The sequence below is a fragment of the Dysidea avara genome, chromosome 2 (genome assembly GCF_963678975.1).
Source record: "Dysidea avara chromosome 2, odDysAvar1.4, whole genome shotgun sequence".
Lineage (NCBI taxonomy): Eukaryota > Metazoa > Porifera > Demospongiae > Dictyoceratida > Dysideidae > Dysidea > Dysidea avara.
The window spans coordinates 5,931,444-5,956,704 of record NC_089273.1 but is presented as its reverse complement, the minus strand read 5'-3'; the positions used below and the strand labels follow the sequence as shown (position 1 = coordinate 5,956,704).

General features: G+C 35.7%; 2 protein-coding genes across 2 annotated transcripts in view; both read left to right on the top strand.

The window, feature by feature from the left end:
- The window catches only part of LOC136247732 (neurogenic locus Notch protein-like), a gene marked incomplete at its 3' end in the record, with an annotated part of 42,922 nt that extends 24,476 nt beyond the window's left edge, over window positions 1-18,446 (top strand). Inside the window, exons 6-17 of the mRNA XM_066039558.1 lie at window positions 997-1,269; window positions 1,325-1,492; window positions 1,799-2,110; window positions 5,038-5,310; window positions 5,360-5,524; window positions 5,840-6,151; window positions 13,744-13,793; window positions 14,433-16,290; window positions 16,366-16,464; window positions 16,525-16,806; window positions 16,867-17,001; window positions 17,551-18,446. Coding sequence (XP_065895630.1) covers window positions 997-1,269; window positions 1,325-1,492; window positions 1,799-2,110; window positions 5,038-5,310; window positions 5,360-5,524; window positions 5,840-6,151; window positions 13,744-13,793; window positions 14,433-16,290; window positions 16,366-16,464; window positions 16,525-16,806; window positions 16,867-17,001; window positions 17,551-18,446 — 4,823 coding nt within the window. The remainder of the gene's footprint in view (window positions 1-996; window positions 1,270-1,324; window positions 1,493-1,798; window positions 2,111-5,037; window positions 5,311-5,359; window positions 5,525-5,839; window positions 6,152-13,743; window positions 13,794-14,432; window positions 16,291-16,365; window positions 16,465-16,524; window positions 16,807-16,866; window positions 17,002-17,550) is intronic.
- Window positions 18,447-18,750: 304 nt separating this feature from the next.
- The window catches only part of LOC136247731 (delta-like protein B), a 25,441-nt gene continuing 18,930 nt past the window's right edge, over window positions 18,751-25,261 (top strand). Inside the window, exons 1-3 of the mRNA XM_066039557.1 lie at window positions 18,751-19,209; window positions 23,928-24,239; window positions 24,431-24,573. Of these exons, the coding sequence (XP_065895629.1) occupies window positions 18,783-19,209; window positions 23,928-24,239; window positions 24,431-24,573 (882 nt within the window). The 5' untranslated portion in view covers window positions 18,751-18,782. The remainder of the gene's footprint in view (window positions 19,210-23,927; window positions 24,240-24,430; window positions 24,574-25,261) is intronic.

Here is a 25,261-nt window from a genome sequence, read left to right as displayed (position 1 = left end):
GGTATAACAAATTCCTTCAAGTTTAAAAGATGCATGCCCATACATAAGTGAATGAAAATGAAGAGTAGCTATAAGGCTATGGCTGGAGAATTTGTGTAACAAATGCTATAGACGAACAGTTAAGAAGACACTTCTGTACATTACTAGTTGATCAAGGTATATACACCTCCATAGCAGTGCTTAGCAATGTAATTGCAGAATTATGAAATTTTTCATCAATCAAAAAATACAAATTAATGTGATTCAAATGTGTATGTAGCAACAAAGCAAAACCCAAAATTGTGTACACTGTTAATTAATTCCTGTTTGCTGCATGGCACTCAGTTTTTAGAAGTAGCGTTGTTATAAGAACCTTTATACTGGTGAACTATTGCATATCCACATCAAAAGAAACAATGGCCATGCTTCAATTTTCTAAGGATTATAAATGTGAGTAGCAATCATAAGGAAGGTTATCTACATACATATGACCTGCAGCAGCAGCTATACTATAATATTATGTAACTGAATTTTGGGAAATCACCCTTATTAGCACATTTGACACAATAAATATTTAGTTCTGAAATACAGAATTAAAAGGTGAATTCATTACCATTTAAGGATAGAATAAACCACAGACCACTGGAATTATAAGAAAATTTTTTTTAATATTTGAAATATGTTTATTGCTATTAACAGCACTATGCTAGTTTCAAATTTCAAAACTTCTAATTGCCTCAGGTGCAACCATAAGGGAGGTTGGTTACATATAGCTACCACACTTCAGTCACAGCTATTCTAGTGACAAGCAGTATGAGAGGGAATAAACTAGTATTCACATGTATCACTACCTTTCATTTCTATATTTGATCTGTACTCAGATTTATAGAGCTTAATATACTGCATGTAGCTGTCTAGTATTGCATAAGTACTTTAAAGGGGAAATAATCGGTGCAGTATATTCACACTTATGATCGAAGGAGTACCATTCTTTACTATATTTGGTTTTTTAAACAGTTGCTCCACATATATTATCAGAGATCATTGCTGAAGGAAGCGAAGTAGCAAATTTTACATGTCAAGCTACTGGTGAACCAGTTCCAAACATCAGTTGGTTCTTTAATGAAGTCATGATTGATGTGTCAGATACAAGCAAGTACAGGATAGAGTCTAGATCAATAAACACAACTACTGCTGAGAACAAACTAACAGTGTACAATATAACATCATCTGATGTGGGAACTTACACTTGTAATGCTACCAATATTATTGGCAGTGACTCTCGCCTAGGTGAGGTTGCACAGTAAATAAATAATTATTTTGAATTGTATTAAACACATTTCAGGTTGTTTGGCTGGTATGGAATATCTAATGGCTGGTTTTCAACTAACGTGTACCGACTTGAGAATTGTTGATAATTGTAGTAATACAACTAGTGAGAGTGGATGTTTCTGTAGTAATGGAAATGTATTGCATGATGGAGGAGTATGTATTAAGCGTCGGGAATGTCCAAGTAAGATAAGTGTTATTGTACATAATCCAATAATATGCATAGTTACCTATCATGTGTGTTGATCCTCATTTCAAACTCACAGTGATTTGCTTTTTTTCATTGTAAAATAATTTTTTGTATGCAAAACGTGTATGAAAATTTCTTACATGAAATTTTTTACATTTATAAAGATTGAACAACTCTAATAGAGCAGTCATTCACGTAAATCATACAAAAATAATTTTACACGAAAAAATTTATTACAAATCCTTTTTGCAAGAAAATGAAGCGAGTTACAGCATTTGATATTGTAAATCATTACCATAGTTCCACCAGCTATCACTACCCAATTGGAGAACACTACTACAGTGATTGCAGAAGGAGACAATACTAAAATTATATGTGAAGTTATTGGTTATCCTCCACCTACAATAATGTGGAGTAGGACTAATGGAATTTTAAGTGATAGAGTATCAGTGAGTGATAACATTAGTGTTCTTATTGGTAATGGAAATGTGATGAGTGTTAGTGTAAACTTGACATTGACAAATGCCAACAGAGAAGACACAGGATTATATGAGTGTTTTGCTAGTAATGGTGCTGGTAGTGATGTCAGGAACACTAGTGTTACTGTTCAATGTAAGTTGTACAATGAGAAAGAAAATATGAGAGATCAAAGAAATGAATTAACAAGGGAGGTCAATTATACATCCAGTGTACCTGAGAAAATATGCACATTAATTCCTACTTCAGTCATACACTTTGCTTAATATTATAGCCTTGACTGTAGTGGGGATTAAAAGTACCTAGCAGGGGATTAGGGGTAGGTCCAGGTTGGTGTGGATGTGATCTCCCCTGTTTTAGTACTTATTTCTATGATCCATACTTAAAGTAAAATTCCTATATAGTTTAGTGTTTGTTTACTATTAATTTTTAAACCAGGCGCATTCCTACAGCCGGTTGTGAACATGTGCCTGGTTTACTGAAACTGTTTTCCAAAACAATGTGTATGTTTGTATCTATGTATGTATGTTTGTATTATTTGTTTGCCTTTTCACACCTGCATGAGCAAAAACTTATGTTTGCTAAAAACAGCAAAATAATGGCCATAAAAAAACTTCCAGGTAAGTAAGCTTTGGATTACAGGTTTTTGCAGTTGAATTCGGTGACTTTGGCAATTGGATTCCAGGGGCGGATCTAGGATTTATAAAAGGGGGGGCTAACTCAAGGTACTAATCTTTTGGGTAGAGGTGTGTGAACATGCCCACCCCCCCCCCCCCCCAGAAAATGTTTGAAAAATAGATGCTAAAATACTGTAATTTGGAGACATTTCCATATAAAATTCATAATATTTTCTGCCTGTAGATATTTTACATACTGTCTTTAGATTATAGGTATGGCTCTCAGAAGCATTTTGCTAATGGAAAATTTTGGGTAGGTACAGACAACCAAGTACATGATGCACCCCTCTCACAATTGCACAACACTGAATAGGTGCATGTTAGAATAAGAATGTTGAAAGTGGAAAATTTTGAAACTTGAACAATACAAGATTGAATCTGAGAGCATTTTCAGTGGAAATTGTGTACTTGAATTAAGCATTGCCATACATATTAACTACACAAGTAGATGAATGAAGCCCTTTAAACAGACCAATGCACTTCATTGTATGTATAGGTGCAGGCAGATTTGGAAAAACTGCTTCCATAACAGAACCAACTACATGTTTCCAGTGAATGTTCTATTAGAGTAGTTGGCTGACTGCACTATCAGAGTATCTCGATCTTGTACACCTCCAATGCTGATCCGGATCCTTGTTGCATAAACTTTAGCATAAATCCACTGATATATAATACCTTGGAAAGATGTTTATAAGGTGGTTTTATGAGTATTTGTATTATCAGTGATCATATAATTATGCTAAGACAAAATTTCATTATAATACTCAGCATATCGATCAAGTAAAGCCTAAATAGGAAGGGGGGCTTCAGCCCCCAAAGCCCCCCCAATCCACCCCTGAATTCGTGCTGTCTGCAATTGAGTTCGTCGCTTTTGCAATTGAATTCGTCCTGTTTACAATTGAATTTGTCGGTTTTGCAACTGAACTCTTCCCGTTTACAATTAAATTCGTCGCTTTTGCAATAGAATTCATCGCTTTTGCAGTTAAATTCTTCCTTAACAAGAATGGCAGCTGGAGCAAACAAAAAAACATGATGTAACAGCTGCTACAAGAACTTGCTCAAGTACAACAGTAGTAAACAGCTCTTTATAAGGCAATAATTCTTCCTCTATAGCCTATCCAGCAACATTCCAAATTATACTACACCATTTGCTATGGGTGTAGTCGCTTGCGAACAAGCTAATTAACTTGTCAGGCAGCTATCAGTTACGCATACTACCAGCATCATTTACCTTCTAGTGTCTCAAGTGTAACTCTCCAGGGCATAAATAATTCATCTCTTAATGAATGGTTGGTTTCTTGGAGCCGTTTTGTTCATGATGAATTGTAATGCAAATGCGACGAATTCTATTGCAAAACTGACTAATTCAACTGCAAAACCGACGAATTCAACTGCAAAACCGACGAATTCAATTGCAAACAGGACGAATTCAATTGCAAAGGCGACAAATTCAATTGCAAAAACCTGTAAGATGGTTAATGCATCCTGGTTTAAAGCCAGTACTGGTGAAATGCGTTAATAAGGACATGGTGAAGGCCTTTCCCAATAGGCTCTATGGACATCAAACAGCCTATAAACAACACAGCTGGCCCCCTAGCCTACCAGGTATAACGAATTCTTTCAAGTTGAAAAGGGGGCATGCCAGTACATACGTAATTAAATGAAAATGAAGAGCAGTTATGATGCTTTTCCTGGAGAATTTGCGTAAGAAAATGCTGTAGATGAACAGTTAAGAAGACACTTGTGTTCATTTCTAGTTGCTCGAAGTACAGTATACCTCCTTAGTAGTGCTTAGCAACGTAATTACAGAATTATGAAATATTACATCAATAACAAAATACAAATTAACATGATTACATTATGTATGTAGCAACAAAGCAAAACACATAATGAATAATATTAGTTCAGTATACTGTTAATAATTCTTGTTTGCTGCATGGCACATGGTTTATAGAAGTACCACAGCATCAATTTATTGTACAGTAAGAACATTTTTACGGGTGAACTATTGCATATCTACATTGAAAGAAAGAATGGTCATGCTTCAATATTCTAAGAATTAAATGTGAGTAGCGATCATGAAGGAAGGTTATCTATGTACATATGACCTGCAGCAAATATACTATACACTTTGCATTTAATTTCAACTGCACTTCAGTCACAGGTATACTAGTGAGAAGCTATATGAGAGGGCATAAACTAGTATTCACATGTATCATTACATTTCAATTCTACATTTGATCTGTACTCAGATTTATAGATCTTAAATATGTAGCTGTCTGGCATACACATAAGTACTTTAAAGGGTAAATAATCACTGCAGTACGTTTACATTTATGTAACAGAAGGAATACCGTTATTTACTATATTTGGTTTTTATAACAGTTGCTCCACAAATATTATCAGACATCATTACTGAAGGAAGAGATGTAACAAATTTTACATGTCAAGCTACTGGTGAACCAGTTCCAAACATCAGTTGGTTGTTTAATGATGTAATGATAGATGTGTCAGATACAAACAAGTACAGGATAGAGTCTAGACCAATAAACACATCCACTACTGAGAACACACTAACAGTGTACAATATAACATCATCTGATGTGGGAACTTACACTTGTAATGCTACCAATATTATTGGCAGTGACACTCACCTAGGTGAGGTTGCACAGTAATTATTTTGAATTGTATTATTAACACATTTCAGGTTGTTTGGCTGGTATGGAATATCTAATGACTGGTTCTCAACTAACTTGTACCGACTTGAGAAGTATTGATAGTTGTAGTAACACAACTAGTGAGAGTGGATGTTTCTGTAGTAATGGAAATGTATTGGATGATGGAGTTTGTATTAGTCATCGAGAATGTCCAGGTAAGATAAGTGTTACTATACATAATCCAATATTGCATGGTTACCTATCATGTGTGTCGATCCTCATTTCAAACTCACCGTAATTTGCTTTTCTTGTTGTTAAATATTTTGTATGCAAACTTGTATGAAACTTTCTTACGAGGATTTTTTTTACATAAAATATTATAATAGTAAGATCGAGCTACTCTAATAGAGCAGTCAATCATGTAAATACTGTAATACAAAAATAGTTTTACTTGAAAAACTTTATCACTAAAAAATTTGCATGAAAATAAAGCAAATTATGGAATTTGATATTGTTAATCATTACCATAGTTCCACCAGTTATCACTACTCAGTTGGAGAACACCACTACAGTGATTACTGAAGGAGACAATACCACAATTGAATGTGAAGCTATTGGTTATCCTCCACCTACAATAATGTGGAGTAGGACTAATGGAATTTTAAGTGGTAGAGTATCAGTGAGTGATAGCACTAGTGTTCGTATTGGTAATGGAAATGTGACGAGTGTTAGTGTAAACTTGACATTGCAAAATGCTAACACAGAAGACACTGGATTGTATCAGTGTTCTGCTACTAATAATGTTGGTACTGATGTAAAGAACAGTAATATTACTGTTCAATGTAAGTTAGTTGTTATTATACTAATACAAGGAATCATAAATAATATTTATATGACACAATGTGGAGTCTATGAAATTTATAAACGCAAAGACCTGGATTTATAGCGCATGAGCGAAGCGAGGGCGCTACTAAGGGCCTGAGGGTTTATAAACTTCAGAAACTCCACATTGTGCCCGTATAATTACTTTAAACTCTATTTTACGTTCGTTACATTCAGATTACTTACCTCGACCACAGCTGTTTCTTCTATAGGCTCAGCAAATGCAGCTAGTTTTCTTGCGATAATACTAGCATCATGGCACCTACTACTGTATGCATACTTATGTGGCAAAATAAGCACCCTTGACCTTGTTACATCACTGCACATGAAAAATGCATACTTATTAGACAAACCTAGATATTGAGTATTGTGCCTGAGGGCATGGAGTATATTAGAAAACAAGGTGGAGTATGAGATTTATTACCCACCCAAAACAGCCTAAATATGTGACTGAATTTGACAAAACAAGGCTTCGACGCACAAAGGTTTGTTAGTAGATATGGCAATTTTAAGGAACCATTGTATAATAACTTCCCAGTGCCTACAGCTGTGCAAACAAAATTTGCACCAATTGTTCATCTGTTCACTAGCTATCACTGAGTGAGTGTATACATTTCTGATACCCAAAATTTGCCCTGTTTTGAGCAGCTTTTTTCGAGCGGGTAATAATATCACAGGTGGTAGTAATAGGGTGGGGGTGGACGGTGGTCTTAATATACGGGTATAAAATGAAGTAAGAAGACGAGTGGAATCCAGAGGCCAAGTTTGGGCTCTCCATGGCCATCCATGGCCCTCAAATTACTCAAAATTGACTGAGAACACTATTGGCGAGCTCTCTGTGAAGTCCCAGCTCACTACACACCATTATCACAAAGCCATGGCCATTTAATGGTGCCAATCTCACACTCGTGGCTTTGACTGGGTCGGAAGAAAGCTGCTACAGAAACCAGACTTGCCGGAAGCCTTGTTATGTGAAATCCGGTCACATATGGTCTAAAGAAATTTTAAACTTCAGTAGCGATCATAGTATAGAAATAAAAATGAAGGAGCTAGGTCACATAAACCTGCAGATATACTGTACTATTGTGTATTTGATTATTACCTCAGTCATAATAGCTTGTTAATATTATAGTCAATACTGAAACAGGGACTCAATGTCCACTAGTATAATATATATAGCTACAGGTGTAGATGATCTACATGTACATGTACCTTGCTATTTTACTTCCTTTTATTTCTATGATCCCTATTTGAGTTTACAATTCTTTCTTGCCTGTTTACATATTATCAAGACACACGGTAGTGTGTCGTGCGGCCCAAGAAGCCGGGCGTAACACCCGTAAGTATATTGACAGGAAGAAAGAATACACAATTATCGCACCTCCGTAGCTCTGTGATTCCTAGATGAAACAAGACGATTTTTTCTGTGGACATGCCCTCTAACTGCAGCACTCTACATTCCAAATTTGAGCGAAATCGCTTAACGCGTTCCCGAGATATGCGACTTCAAAAATTGGCTCAGTTTCTTCGGTTTTTTTTCTTCTTATTTTTCTTTTTCTTGTCGCACACTTACAAAAACTGCTATAAAACGCGAACACCACATCCGATTGCCTTGAACTTTGGCACACAGAAGGGGGATATAAAGGCGCATCTCGGTACCAACATTGGCTGGAATACGATAAACAAGCAAAGAGTTATGAGTGATTATTCACGAAAAATAACACCAATATGTTGTCACGCCTACAGGGTAAACCACGTATGGGAAGAAGCTGAAAATCGATGGGTGAAAAGGTTAACTATTGAACCTCAAACCTTTTGTGGTTTGAAAGAAATCGAGCTAAAAAACAGGAAGATACAATGAAAAAACCAACAGTGTGTAACAATTACGCAATCGAGATTAGCTAATAAAAAAATGACTGCTTGCCACGCCTACCAGATAAACCGCTTGGGTAATGCTTTGAAAATCGTTGTACAGATGGAGTAATCATCTTAGAAAGGCTCATCAATGGTGTAGAAGAAGAGAATTCAAGAGATCAGCTAGAAACAAGAAACCTGTATAGAGATCAGCTACACACAAGTCACCCTGTAGAGAGATCAGCTAGAAGAAGTTACCTTGTAGGGAGTTCATGCAACTATGGAAAGAGATAGTTCAGCTAGAAGAAATCACCTTGTAGAGCTCAGCTACAAAGAAACCACCATGTAGAGAGTTCAGCTACAAACAAATTGCCCTGTGGAGAGATTAATAGAAGAAGTTACCTTGTAGAGAGTTCAGCTACAAAGAAACCATCATGTAGAGAGTTCAGCTACAAACAAATCTCCCTGTAGAGAGATCAGCTAGAAGAAGTTACCTTGTAGAGAGTTCAGCTTCAGACAAATCACCCTATAGAAAGATCAGCTAGAAGAGGTCACCTTGTAGAGAGTTCAGTTACAAAGAAACCACCATGTAGAGAGCTCAGCTACAAACTAGTGACCTTGTAGAGACATCAGCTAGAAGAAGTTACCTTGCAGAGAGTTCAGCTACAAAGAAACCGTTCTTTAAAGAGCTCAGCTGCAAACAAATCACCTGCACAGAATTCAGCTACAAACAAATCACCCTGTAGAAAGATCAGCTAGAAAAGTTACCTTGTAGAGAGTTCAGTTACAAAGAAACCACCATGTAGAGAATTCAGCTACAAACTAGTGATCCTGTAAAGACATCAACTAGAAGAAGTTACCTTGTAGAGAGTTCAGCTACAAAGAAACCATTATTTAAAGAGCTCAGCTGCAAACAAATCACCTATACAGAATTCAGCTACAAACAAATCACCATGTAGACAGATCAGCTAGAAGAAGTTATCTTGTAGATAGTTCAGCTACAAACAAATCACCCTGTAGAGAGATCAGCTAGAAGAAGTTAACTTGTAGAGAGTTCAGCTACAAAGAAACCATCATTTAGAGAGTTCAGCTTCAAATAAATCACCTGTAGAGAGTTCAGCTACAAACAAATCTCCCTGTAGAGAGATCAGCTAGAAGAAGTTACCTTGTAGAGAGTTCAGCTACAAATAAATCACCCTGTAGAAAGATCAGCTAGAAGAAGTCACCTTGTAGAAAGTGCAGTTACAAAGAAACTACCATGTAGAGAGTTCAGCTACAAACTAGTGACCTTGTAGAGACATCAGCTAGAAAAGTTACCTTGTAGAGAGTTCAGCTATAAAGAAACCATTCTGTAAAGAGCTCAGCTACAAACAAATCACCCTGTAGAGAGGTCAGCTAGAAGAAATTACCTTGTAGATAGTTCAGCTACAAAGAAACCACCATGTAGAGAGTTCTGCTGCAAAGAAATCACCCTGTAGAAAATTCAGCCACAAACAAATTGCCCTGTAGAAAGATCAGTTAGAAGAAGTTACCTTGTAGAGAGTTCAGCTTCAAGGAAACGATTCTGTAAAGAGCTCAGCTGCAAACAAATCGCCTGTACAGAATTCAGCTACAAACAAATCACCCTGTAGAGAGATCAGCTAGAAGAAGTTACCTTGTAGATCATTCAGCTACAAATAATTCACCCTGTAGAGAGAACATCTAGAAGAATTCACCTTGTAGAGAAACCACCAGTTACAAAGAAACCACCATGGAGATTTCTGTAATCAATATATGTATTATATATATAATTTGTACATTTACTGATAAAATATTTAAAGTACATCTACTTCATCTTTTCTTTTTCCTGTGGTAAAAAAAACATAGGTTAAAAAAGTCCCAAAGCTGGCCATAGGCTGGCTTTGGGGTATACAAATACAAAAAGAAATGAAATCTAATCCAAAACAGCCAAGCTGTAAAAAACGTGTGCGGCCCCAAGTGGCACAAAAATTCACCTGAATTGTCGTTATTAAAACTTTTACCATTAACCTACCATCACAGCCATTTCTTGGCCGCCACCATGGATTTCACATCTTTTTTCACCATAGCCTTTTTGAGGGCCGCACACTTTTTTTACAGCTTGGCTGTTTTGGATTAGATATTAATAACATAATTGTAACCAGATTTTGAAAAACCTACCTCTACCTTTTGGGTACATGCAAGATTTTTGGTAAAACTCTATTGAAAATTTCAGCAAATTTTTTAAAATAGATCTTTTGGATTCAGCAACTATTAAACCTTCTTACTGTGAAGTTCAATCCCAAAGAGCTTATCTTCTATTTTCATGATTGTGAGAACATAAAACTTAAACTTAATAATAGATGTAGCACATTTTATTGTAGTAGGTGTGAGTTCAACATTCACAATTGTGATCTGATCTCAGAAAACCTACCTTTTCGGCACATTTGTCAATTTTCTGTTTATAGATTAAATGTACTGGGTGTTCAACTATCTTGTATTAAAAATTTAGTATGATATCTTGAAGCATTCCTGAGAAATAGCCATTTTACTGTCCTGTACATTACAGATTGACTTTATTGAGTTCTGTGAGTGATTAAGGGGGACAAATAGTGACAAATCACTTTGTTGACAAATAACTCTATTCCTACCATCTAAAATACATAAAGAGATTTTGATGGTTAAATCAAGTATTCTTGGTACTTTTCTGACATGTATCATGATCTAAGATGTAGTGTAGCCATTTCATCACTTGAACAAACTGTCCAATTTGTAAGTTAATTGGTATCCCTCACATGTGAAATTGCTATATGGTCTGACATAGTCATCCATATCTCCTAGAGAAGACACATCTCTGTAAGTCATACATCCAGTCACTTTTTACTGTTGTAAAGGAAATATTTGGCACAACAAGGTATGGCATGTTACATACCTGTGAATCAATACCTACGTATGAGAAAAAGTGTGATGCAAATGAGGACAGAGATAAATGTAAAGCAAGTCTTGGGTTTAAGCTTTAAGGAACATCAAATAGTGAAGAAATCAAGCCCCACAGCATTAACCATAGTTCACTTATGTTGGCTGAAAGCATCAGTTAGTCTGATAGTTAAAAGTTCAGTTATTACTTAGAACTGGCAGCTATATCAATTATCATCTGAAAAGTGAAGTATCCATTACGCTTTGTTGTCAGTTACTGTAGGTTAAACCATTACACAGCATTACGAATCAAGAACTGTTCAAAAGCACCTCTGCAATCAAAGTAGTCGCTGTGAAACATATGGATAATTTCAGTTACAAAGGGAAACCATCACATGCTACCGACAAATTGACACTTTTCACTGTCAGCATAGATGAATGGGACACAAAGGAGGACACTTTTAAGTCCAGAAGAATGCATTGTACGTACTGTGGTATGCCAAAAGGCACCTCTCGGGCTGAAGTGAAGCAATATCAAACAGTAAAAAATTCAAGCCTGTAGCCTTAGTTGTTATCAAAATATGCTTGTCTGAAGGCATCAGTCTGTTACTCAGTCAGTCACTCAGTAGAAAATTCCATTTAATGTTTTTTTTCAAATTTTCATAGCAACTTTCTGAAAGCATTTTGGGTCAATTTAAATGCTTGTTTAGGCTTAGTTTTACCTAATCAATACTGCTTCATCATCTTCAGGGAAAAGGTTTGATGTCTTTGCACCACAACTTTGTAGTCCCTACTATACAGTACTATTGTTCTGTATGATGTACTTAATAATATATATTATTATTGTATATTCCTTTCATAGCTGAATTTCCCGGCACACTTTACGAGGCACACCGAATCATGCTGTGTAAGCCTCACTGTACACTAAACCACTTGGTTACTATACCTCTACCTAAACGCTGTGGACTAACAATCTTTTGTATGGTTGTTTTTGTTTAATATGTAAATAAAACCACAAAGTAATTACAAGACAACAAAACTACTAAATACGCTAAAAGCAGTCATGTTAAACAGGCGGCCACAAATAAACTATTCACAAATAAGTGTTACAATGTATGAGACTACTGTATATTGTCTCCTTACTGAATCACCATCTTCACAGCTGGTATCTTTGAGTATTATCACAAATACAGTGTCACGCATGTGTATATACACTAGAGCTGTGACCTGGACCAAATGTACATAACCGATTATTGGCTCCCTATAACCAATTGATTAAGCGACTAATTGATTTAATGATTATTTTTACATTTTGAATGTCATTTTGTATATTAACCATGTTTCTTAACCAAACGTGCTGTTTAACATAAGAAGCAAAGGGAAAGTGTGGCTTTGTGATGTGTAATCCTCAACTAACAAACAATTAACAGCCTCCTCGCTCACTTTAGTGCACTCTTTATGACCAAACCTGTTAAGAATTCTGTGGTCATGTGATCCAACTGTATAATTGGTTGTTGCATACATAGCCCAATTATCAAACACCCTCAACAATAACCAATTGATTAACCGATTATTGCATAACTGATTTACAGCTCTAATACACACGTGACTGAATTATGCCACACATCTGAAATACCATCAACAGCCATTCTCCAGTTGTCTTAGCCTATCTATAATGATGTATCATTGTTCAAAATGTAACTATTGACTCAAATAATACATAAAATTATAAGCGAAACAACCCTATTTTCAAAAGAAATGTTTTACCGGGTTATGTAATAAACTCACAATAGAGCACAAACTACCTGGTTATCCCAGAAACGGAACCTCAAATGGTGTGCCCACTTCAAGATTAGTGCATCATACTATGAAATGTGCAATAGAAGCGCTAGTGTGTTGGAATTGCACTCAGCACATGTTTTATACCATCATGCCAGAAAAATCCAGTTACAACCATAAAAGAATTAACACCTATAGTATGTACAAGTTGAGCTGGATCTTGAAAAACAGCTAAAAATTAAAAGTGGATTTTCTCTATGGCGTTAACATTTCAGCCAACCGGATGATTAGTGGTAACAGCGAAGGTATCAACAACAGTCACGTGTGGTTTGGCTCCATTACAAGTCTGAGAAAAGATTGTAATGGACACTGTAATTTATGGCTTCCCCATAGGAAATGTATGAAAAAAATTTTGATTGGTAATAAATATTATGTCAGACATTTAAACAAAAGAATTTTTACATATTTTTAGCAGGTCAAGCAGTACTACAAACTAGCCAAATTTCAACATTGCATGCAATTGCACCCGTAAGTTATTAAATGTTTTGAGGATCCAGCTCAATGCTTACATACTATAGTTATGAAATTTGTTTTTGATTGTGGGTTTCTCTAATTAAAGACCGACCATGTTCTAAGTAAGTTAGGAACCATACCTGGATTCTTCAAAAGTTAGACCCCTTGGCTTTGCCTCCATGTCTAAATCATGAAGAAACTCAGGCTGGGCTCCTAATTCATATACTTTGAATGCTGTTGGAAGTGTCTTCTTACTAGTACGTTACAGTGTCCAGCACTGAAGGTCTGACAGCAACATGTGTTGCAGTCTTTGTCTAGTGTCACACTGGTGGCGTGTTGAAGTTTGATTCAAACTACAGTACGTGAAGAAAATGTTATGCTAGTAGTTGGGAGATGTTTTCGACAGAAATGCCCAAACATTGAAACACCCAAACATTGATGATCCCTTCTATACAGCATTATTGTATTGAAGATTATTATGTAATTATCATAGATGATTGTGATCCTAATCCTTGTATGAATAATGGAACTTGTATAAATGAAGTTAGTTCTTTGATGTGCAATTGTGTCGACGGTTTTACTGGAGAGAATTGTACAATTAACATAGATGATTGTGATCTTAATCCTTGTATGAATAATGGAACTTGTACAGATGGAATTAACTCTTTCACATGTAATTGTGTCGATGGTTTTACTGGAGAGAATTGTACAACTAACATAGATGATTGTGTTCCTAATCCTTGTATGAATAATGGAACTTGTACAGATGGAATTAGCTCTTTCACATGTAATTGTGTCGATGGTTTTACTGGAGAGAATTGTTCAACTAACATAGATGATTGTGATCGTAATCCTTGTATGAATAATGGAACTTGTACAGATGGAATTAGCTCTTTCACATGTAATTGTGTCGATGGTTTTACTGGAGAGAATTGTACAACTAACATAGATGATTGTGTTCCTAATCCTTGTATGAATAATGGAACTTGTACAGATGGAATTAGCTCTTTCACATGTAATTGTGTCGATGGTTTTATTGGAGAGAATTGTTCAACTAACATAGATGATTGTGATCGTAATCCTTGTATGAATAATGGAACTTGTACAGATGGAATTAGCTCTTTCACATGTAATTGTGTCGATGGTTTTAGTGGAGAGAATTGTACAACTAACATAGATGATTGTGTTCCTAATCCTTGTATGAATAATGGAACTTGTACAGATGGAATTAGCTCTTTCACATGTAATTGTGTCGATGGTTTTATTGGAGAGAATTGTTCAACTAACATAGATGACTGTGATCGTAATCCTTGTATGAATAATGGAACTTGTACAGATGGAATTAGCTCTTTCACATGTAATTGTGTCGATGGTTTTACTGGAGAGAATTGTACAACTAACATAGATGATTGTAATCCTAATCCTTGTATGAATAATGGAACTTGTACAGATGGAATTAGCTCTTTCACATGTAATTGTGTCGATGGTTTTACTGGAGAGAATTGTACAACTAACATAGATGATTGTGTTCCTAATCCTTGTATGAATACTGGAACTTGTATAGATGGAGTTAATTCTTTCACATGTACTTGTGTCGATGGTTTTACTGGAGAGAACTGTACAACTAACATAAATGATTGTAATCCTAATCCTTGTATGAATAATGGAACTTGTACAGATGGAATTAACTCTTTCACATGCAATTGTGTCGATGGGTTTACTGGAGAGAATTGTACAACTAGCATAGATGATTGTGTTCCTAATCCTTGTATGAATAATGGAACTTGTACAGATGGAATTAGCTCTTTCTTATGTAATTGTGTCGATGGCTTTACTGGAGAGAATTGTTCAACTAACATAGATTATTGTGACCGTAATCCTTGTATGAATAATGGAACTTGTACAGATGGAATTAACTCTTTCACATGTAATTGTGTCGATGGTTTTACTGGAGAGAATTGTACAGCAAACATAGATGATTGTAATCCTAATCCTTGTTTGAATAATGGAACTTGTACAGATGGAATTAACTCTTTCACATGTAATTGTGTCGATGGTTTTACTGGAGAGAATTGTACAACTAACATAGATGATTGTAATCTTAATCCTTGTTTGAATAATGGAACTTGTACAGATGGAATTAACTCTTTCACATGTAATTGTGTCGATGGTTTTACTGGAGAGAATTGTACAACTAACATAGATGATTGTAATCCTAATCCTTGTTTGAATAATGGAACTTGTACAGATGGAATTAACTCTTTCACATGTAATTGTGTCGATGGTTATACTGGAGAGAATTGTACAACTAACATAGATGATTGTAATGCTTATCCTTGTTTGAATAATGGAACTTGTACAGATGGAGTTAACTCTTTCACATGTAATTGTGTCGATGGTTTTACTGGAGAGAATTGTACAACTAACATAGATGATTGTAATCCTAATCCTTGTATGAATAATGGAACTTGTACAGATGGAATTAACTCTTTCACATGTAATTGTGTCGATGGTTTTACTGGAGAGAATTGTACAACTAACATAGATGATTGTAATCCTAATCCTTGTTTGAATAATGGAACTTGTACAGATGGAGTTAACTCTTTCACATGCAACTGTGTTGATGGTATTACTGGAGAGAATTGTACAACTAACATAGATGATTGTAATCCTAATCCTTGTATGAATAATGGAACTTGTACCGATGGAATTAACTCTTTCACATGTAATTGTGTCGATGGTTTTACTGGAGAGAATTGTACAACTAACATAGATGATTGTTTTCCTAATCCTTGTATGAATACTGGAACTTGTATAGATGGAGTTAATTCTTTCACATGTAATTGTGTCGATGGTTTTACTGGAGAGAATTGTACAACTAACATAGATGATTGTAATCCTAATCCTTGTTTGAATAATGGAACTTGTACAGATGGAGTTAACTCTTTCACATGCAACTGTGTTGATGGTATTACTGGAGAGAATTGTACAACTAACATAGATGATTGTAATCCTAATCCTTGTATGAATAATGGAACTTGTACAGATGGAATTAACTCTTTCACATGTAATTGTGTCGATGGTTTTACTGGAGAGAATTGTACAACTAACATAGATGATTGTGTTCCTAATCCTTGTATGAATACTGGAACTTGTATAGATGGAGTTAATTCTTTCACATGTAATTGTGTCGATGGTTTTACTGGAGAGAATTGTACAACTAACATAGATGATTGTGTTCCTAATCCTTGTATGAATAATGGAACTTGTACAGATGGAATTAGCTCTTTCACATGTAATTGTGTCGATGGTTTTACTGGAGAGAATTGTACAGCAAACCTAGATGATTGTAATCCTAATCCTTGTATGAATAATGGAACTTGTATAGATGGAATTAACTCTTTCACATGTAATTGTGTCGATGGTGTTACTGGAGAGAATTGTACAACTAACATAGATGATTGTGTTCCTAATCCTTGTATGAATACTGGAACTTGTATAGATGGAGTTAATTCTTTCACATGTAATTGTGTCGATGGTTTTACTGGAGAGAATTGTACAACTAACATAGATGATTGTGTTCCTAATCCTTGTATGAATAATGGAACTTGTACAGATGGAATTAGCTCTTTCACATGTAATTGTGTCGATGGTTTTACTGGAGAGAATTGTACAGCAAACCTAGATGATTGTAATCCTAATCCTTGTATGAATAATGGAACTTGTATAGATGGAATTAACTCTTTCACATGTAATTGTGTCGATGGTTTTACTGGAGAGAATTGTACAACTAACATAGATGATTGTGTTCCTAATCCTTGTATGAATAATGGAACTTGTACAGATGGAATTAGCTCTTTCACATGTAATTGTGTCGATGGTTTTACTGGAGAGAATTGTACAACTAACATAGATGATTGTAATCCTAATCCTTGTTTGAATAATGGAACTTGTACAGATGGAATTAACTCTTTCACATGTAATTGTGTCGATGGTTTTACTGGAGAGAATTGTACAACTAACATAGATGATTGTAATCCTAATCCTTGTTTGAATAATGGAACTTGTACAGATGGAATTAACTCTTTCACATGTAATTGTGTCGATGGTTTTACTGGAGAGAATTGTTCAACTAACATAGATGATTGTGATCGTAATCCTTGTATGAATAATGGAACTTGTACAGATGGAATTAACTCTTTCACATGTAATTGTGTCGATGGTTTTACTGGAGAGAATTGTTCAACTAACATAGATGATTGTGATCATAATCCTTGTATGAATAATGGAACTTGTACAGATGGAATTAGCTCTTTCACATGTAATTGTGTCGATGGTTTTACTGGAGAGAATTGTACAGCAAATCTAGATGATTGTAATCCTAATCCTTGTATGAATAATGGAACTTGTACAGATGGAATTAACTCTTTCACATGTAATTGTGTCGATGGTTTTACTGGAGAGAATTGTACAACTAACATAGATGATTGTGTTCCTAATCCTTGTATGAATACTGGAACTTGTATAGATGGAGTTAATTCTTTCACATGTAATTGTGTCGATGGTTTTACTGGAGAGAATTGTACAACTAACATAGATGATTGTGTTCCTAATCCTTGTATGAATAATGGAACTTGTACAGATGGAATTAGCTCTTTCACATGTAATTGTGTCGATGGTTTTACTGGAGAGAATTGTACAGCAAACCTAGATGATTGTAATCCTAATCCTTGTATGAATAATGGAACTTGTATAGATGGAATTAACTCTTTCACATGTAATTGTGTCGATGGTGTTACTGGAGAGAATTGTACAACTAACATAGATGATTGTGTTCCTAATCCTTGTATGAATACTGGAACTTGTATAGATGGAGTTAATTCTTTCACATGTAATTGTGTCGATGGTTTTACTGGAGAGAATTGTACAACTAACATAGATGATTGTGTTCCTAATCCTTGTATGAATAATGGAACTTGTACAGATGGAATTAGCTCTTTCACATGTAATTGTGTCGATGGTTTTACTGGAGAGAATTGTACAGCAAACCTAGATGATTGTAATCCTAATCCTTGTATGAATAATGGAACTTGTATAGATGGAATTAACTCTTTCACATGTAATTGTGTCGATGGTTTTACTGGAGAGAATTGTACAACTAACATAGATGATTGTGTTCCTAATCCTTGTATGAATAATGGAACTTGTACAGATGGAATTAGCTCTTTCACATGTAATTGTGTTGATGGTTTTACTGGAGAGAATTGTACAACTAACATAGATGATTGTAATCCTAATCCTTGTTTGAATAATGGAACTTGTACAGATGGAATTAACTCTTTCACATGTAATTGTGTCGATGGTTTTACTGGAGAGAATTGTACAACTAACATAGATGATTGTAATCCTAATCCTTGTATGAATAATGGAACTTGTACAGATGGAATTAACTCTTTCACATGTAATTGTGTCGATGGTTTTACTGGAGAGAATTGTTCAACTAACATAGATGATTGTGATCGTAATCCTTGTATGAATAATGGAACTTGTACAGATGGAATTAACTCTTTCACATGTAATTGTGTCGATGGTTTTACTGGAGAGAATTGTTCAACTAACATAAATGATTGTGATCATAATCCTTGTATGAATAATGGAACTTGTACAGATGGAATTAGCTCTTTCACATGTAATTGTGTCGATGGTTTTACTGGAGAGAATTGTACAGCAAATCTAGATGATTGTAATCCTAATCCTTGTATGAATAATGGAACTTGTACAGATGGAATTAACTCTTTCACATGCAACTGTGTTGATGGTTTTACTGGAGAGAATTGTACAACTAACATAGATGACTGTAATCCTAATCCTTGTTTGAATAATGGAACCTGTGCAGATGAAATTAATTCTTTTATTTGTACATGCTCTGATATATTTACTGGCTTAATATGTGAATCAGGTAAGTGCACTTGGTTTTTCAGTAGTATATCAATGCATGATATCTGCAATGATTTGATGTCATAATTGATAAAATAATCATTTTATTGTGGAACCTTCAGAGTCTTTGACACACAGTATTCAAACTGAATGGTTTCTGTGGTGTGTTACACATTGAATCAGGAAATAAATAAGATGTAGTACAAATACCATGACAATGCAAAACAAGCTCCAACAAGGAAAGCAGACCGAAAATTTTTAAATTGGATACAAATGTGACTGTCTCTGGGAAAACTGGTTGTATCGCCCATTTAAAAGTATCGAGAAACGTCGGTTTTAAATTTTCAGAGTGTTGTAGCTGGCCAATAGTGGTAGCTACATATACCAAATTTTCACACGTTTCACAACAATTTTTACCTTCCTGATCATCCACTGAAGAAGTAGTCAACAGCTAATTTTCCCACCATTTAGATAGTTTTTAAACCGAGGTTGTCTGTATCAGGCGAGCTCCAGAAGTTTGGAAGACGGGGGCCCTGAAAAGCGGGCAAGATGATGTTCAAAAATTGAAAAAGATTCATGTTGGGATGAATTAGGCCAAGTTATGGGCCATTCAGACCTCAGAACCGGCTAAAATGAAAGGAAATTTACACCACAGGTCATTGTCCAGCACCACGGCGCTGTACAATCATGCACAGCCATCTCCTGGTTGGCCAGGGTTCCATCAAGGTCCCAGATGGCTCACCACTGTGCTTGTAATAAGCAGCCAGCAAAAGCAGACAACTTTACTGTGGTCGACTGTGGCAGTGAAACTTGATAGTGCATTCATTAAGCTTTGTGTTTGTGAGAAAAAGTCAAACTTCCTGTCTTGGGCAATAAGAGCGGTTTTCGTAGATCCAGTCACAAATAGGCTTTTTTTGTTGTTGCATTATATACTGCATGCCTCACCTTCACCCTTTTTTGAATTTGTAATGCTTGCTATCATAGGGAAACACTATCTCACCCAACACTTCCCTGTACAAAGTCCCTACACTAACATGACAATCTTGTTTTGTGATGTCAGAAAATGACATTGCGGATATCGTCCATATACCTAAGAGGGATATAATTATTTTGATATACTATAGTACCTCTGTTTTGTGTTAATGCATTCCTGAGCACCGGTAGCAGTGCTAGGTGTGAGCGTAATATAATTATACAGTACAGTATGTTAGGGATCATGAAGATTTGGGTTTTCTTAGCCAGAAAATTCATCCCAAAACCAGCTTCACAACTCCATCATGGCACTTTGGCAGTATTGGTTAGGTATAACTAAGCCCAAAAGTGCCTTCAGTACTATCCTAAAGGCTCCAATAAATTGTTGTGAAATTTAAAAAAAAGTTATTCAATGGAATTTTCTACTGACTAACTGCCTGCCTGCCTGATGCCTTCAGGCAAACGTAACTCGATAACAGCTAAGGCTATGGGCTTGATTTTTCACTGTTCGACGTCACTTCATCCCGAGACATGCTCTTCGGCATACCGCAGTACTTACAATGCATGCATCATGGACTTACCTTTGTCCTCCTTTGTGTCCCATTTCTTTTTGCTGACACCTCAAGGTGTCGATTCGCGGTAGCACGATGCATGGCTTCCCTACCATACGTTTGTAAATGGGAATCGTCCGTTTTTTCCGTGCAAAGACGATTGTAACACTGTTCTTCATTTGTAATGCTGTGTAACGGGCTGAAAATAGCTGAAAGCAAAACATAATGGCAGCTGCATTTTGAGGCAGTAATTAATAGTTGGGGTGCTCGAATCATCGTATTTTCATGGTGACTGGATTGTAAGGCACTTCTTCTACTGTTTTTCATCTGTAGCACTTTGTAACGGGCTAAACATAGCTGAAAGCGAAGCGCAATGGCCACTGCATGCGATTTCGAAAGAAGTATTTGATTCTTGGGGCACACGCTGTTCAGACAAAACATTTGTTCTGGCACCATTCTTTCTTTTGATGCGGTATGCGTGGGTTCACCAGTCATAATAATGTTACAAACAAAAGTTAACAAACAAGTTAAAGGTTCGATTAGGGATCATAGAAAAAAAAGTAGGGAAACAAGGGAAGTCGCCTACACCTGCAGATATACTAGTGAACATTTAATTCCTAATTCAGTCTTGGTGTTGGGGTATAGATTGAATTAGGGATTAAATGTTTGCTAGTATATCTGCAGGTGTAGACGACCACCCTTGTTTCCCTACTTTTTTTTTCTATGATCCCTAATCGAACTTAAAATTCCTTATTATTTTTTCCTTTAACTTCTATATATCGCATTTTTGGTTGAGATCAAAAGTTCCGTCGGCAAACTGCGGCATATAAGTGATATACCACGCTTTCTGGCTATGCTTACCATAATATGGTACATTCTGTGAAATCCTTATTTAAACAGTAAACAAGTCTCTAATAACAAGTGCCTAAATCAACCAAGAATTATTCACCTGAACACTGTGAGCATTTTCGATGAACTCTTGTCTCATTCACTAATTTTTGAGTAAATAGGCATGGCACTGCTAAAGAGTCTAAAACATCAAGGATTTCTACTGATTTTGATCTTCAACAGGTGCTGTTCACTACAAATTGCTATCTATAATCGTTTCATCTACTGGGGTAAAATATAACAGTTATAATCCAACAACTGAATGTGTTACTGTATAATACTCTCAATAGCAGCTTGACGTATTATATTGAAATACGTCAAGAGACTAGCCGATAGAATTAGTATTACACTTGTTTGTCAAGGTCCCTTGACAATAATCTATAATACTAATTTGATTGGCTGAAATAGTGTGGTGTGTTTATATTAGAAGTAAATGTCTAACTTGACAACTACTGTTACCATAGTGATAGATGCCCCAAGGTATAACACAATATGGTTGCTTAGCAACGGTTGCTAGGTAACCATTGCAAAGTAAAATACATTTTGAGACCATAGTAACGGTTGCGAGACCATAGTAACAGTTGTTAGGAAACAGTTGCTAAGTGTGATTGGTCTTTTGCAATGATTATTTTTCAATTTCTGTTGCCTAGTAACAGTTGCTATGGTTGTCGGATTAATTTGCAATAGGATGAATGGCCAGTATTCGGGATTAATAGTTGGGCACTCATGTGTATATTTTTGTCATATCTCTTGTAACTGAGTAATATCTATAAATATATGTGACCTGGTCTGTGAAAAGAGGTCTTATAGCCTTTCAATTGCATGTACTTGGCTACCTGTAACTTGACTTGTGAATGTGGTATCACCATGAAATGTGATCCCCTTATACCCCTAACATAGCACCATGCATGGCATGGTGTAATGTGAAGGTGATAGGTTGAAAACATGAGAAGTTATGATTAGTCAGACTTGACAATTTGGAAGGGCTATAAGACCCCTTTTCGCAGACTGGGTCACATATATTCTAACCTATTCATTGCCACATTCCATTCATGTGCCATTCCTATAGTGGTACTCCATTATTAATAACCCGAAGCTACCACTGGGTATTATGTAGGGATCAGCCTTCCTCCTTCTCCCTTCTAGCATTCCAGCATTTCTTTTTTTGTAACTAGAATGGGTCTTATACAGTAGCTTCCAAGTTAGACTAATCATAACTCTTTATGAGTTTGCTTGATCACCATGAAATTACAACAAGAAGTATTGAGGTTAATTTTAAGGTGATACCTTACTCGCAAGTCAAATTATGGCTAACCAAGTACATAGAATTGGAAAGGCTATGACCCCTTTCACACATTTTTAGGCCTGAGACAATTCTACTTTTAAAATAGCCTATTATACCTTTGAGCAGTGCTAAAAAATTCAGCCTATTATGCTCAAAAATATGCTCTCAAAATCAAGATTATGCTCTAGAGTTGGCTGTTTTATTAGAGTATGTCAATATTTCCTGACTGTTGTATTAAAGTAAATAACTGCTCTATTAGATTATCTTGATTTTTTTCAGTGAAGTGTAAATAATCAGCCAAGAAACAACGTAAATAATAACATTGCACATTTTCTTGATATTAAATGCAGTATTAAGGCATAGTGTGTTCATGATTTGCTGTATTTTGGTGTGCACCTTGTGCATTTAGTTTAAAATCTTGGAAATCATCCTATTATGCTGGCATAATGCTTGATGCTTTTGCTAGCCTATTATGCTCGAAATTATCCCAGCATAATTGGCGCAAGCCTACTGACATTTTTACCCTATTATGTTCATTATTTTGTACTATATTTGACCTATAATTTATCAATATAGCACATAGTACATGTATAAGTCTATAACTTTTTGTGTTTATCATGTTTTGCATTGACTGTTCTATTAGAGTAAATGCAATTGGTGACTACCCTATTGATATATCTTAATCTCCAGTGATGTTTCTTTGAAAATTGCACAGAATCTCACATGTCTTGGCTTGGTCATTGTGTTACTTTAGTGTTTTTAGCATTTGCTTTTGATTTTCTCTCAAGATTTTGCTTGAGGTTTGTCCTCATTGTGTTCCTTGCTATTGCCTTCATTCTCCAAAATCAAAGCATCCCTAGTGTCACAAAAAATTGTTCTACTAACTAATGACAATTTTTTTGTGCTGCTGAATGATTTATTTTGAAACTTTTGATAGTAGCTAATGATAAATTTAATTTTATGATATCCAGTGTTACAGTACGTGTCCATGGTATACTTTTTATTACACATAATTGCATACTAACTATATAATACATCTTGTAGGAATGGCAGAACCAACTCAACCAATGTTGAATGATATCATAACTACCCCATACTCAGTGAATATATCATGGCTGGTTAGAAATGTTGTATTTGATCAAGAGAACTACACAATACAGTATGGCACTGATGAGACACTGCTGGATACCAGTCAAGTGGTGGAGGGGAATAGTGACACACTTACTACTGATGAATTTTTTTATATAAATGTCACTGGTCTTGCACCATACACCACGTACTACTACAGGATAGTGGCTGTTAACTCAGTAGGGAGTTCTCAAACTACTGTGATGAATTTTACTACTGATGAAATAGGTATGTGAAAGTTGACAGGATTAATTTTCAACATTGTGCATAAAAACATTTTGTCCTATTTCACACATACAGTACCAAATATATAGATTCTTCAATATGTGGTCTCCAGTATTTCGAATAATAGAAACACTTTGCCATATAGTTAAAGTCATTATACCAGTGTGTTATATGTAACATTATTATATGCACAGCTCCCAGTGCAGCTCCTATTGGCTTCACACCAACTTCCATAACATCCGAAAGCGTTGTGTTTCAGTGGTCTCCTCTCATTGATCATGAAGCTAATGGCATTGTTAGGTACTATATTATCACCTGCGATGGATCAAATGTGGTGGTAAGCTATAAAACTAGTTATAGTAACTATTGGGTATATAGTGGTGAAATATATATGTATATACCACACTTGTGGTTGAGATCAAAAGCGCCGTGCTGTGGTACATCAGGGGCAGATCCAGGGGGGGGGGGGGGGGGGGGGGGCTTTGGGGGCTGAGGCCCCCCCCCCTTTCATATTTAGGCTTTACTTGATCAATATGCTGAGCATTATAATGAAATTTTGTATTATATGATCACTAATAATACAAATACTCATAAAACCACCTTATAAACATCTTTCCAAGGTATTATCAGTGGATTTATGCTAAAGTTTATGCAACAAGAACCCGAATCAGCATTGGAGGTGTACAAGATCGAGATGCTCTAATAGAGCAGTCACTTAACTACTTTAATAGAACATTCACTGGAAACATGTAGCTGGTTCTGTTATAGAATTTTTCCAAATTTGCCTGCACCTATACATACAATGAAGCGAATTGGTCTGTTTAAAAGGCTTGCTCATCTACTTGTGTAGTTATTATGTATGGTAATAATAATTCAGGCACACAACTTCCATTGAAAATGCTCTCAGATTCAATCTTGTATTGTTCAAATTTCTAAATTTTCCACTTTCAACATTATTATTCTAACATGCACCTATTCAGTGTTGTGCAATTGTGAGAGGGGTGCATCATGTACTTGGTTGTCTG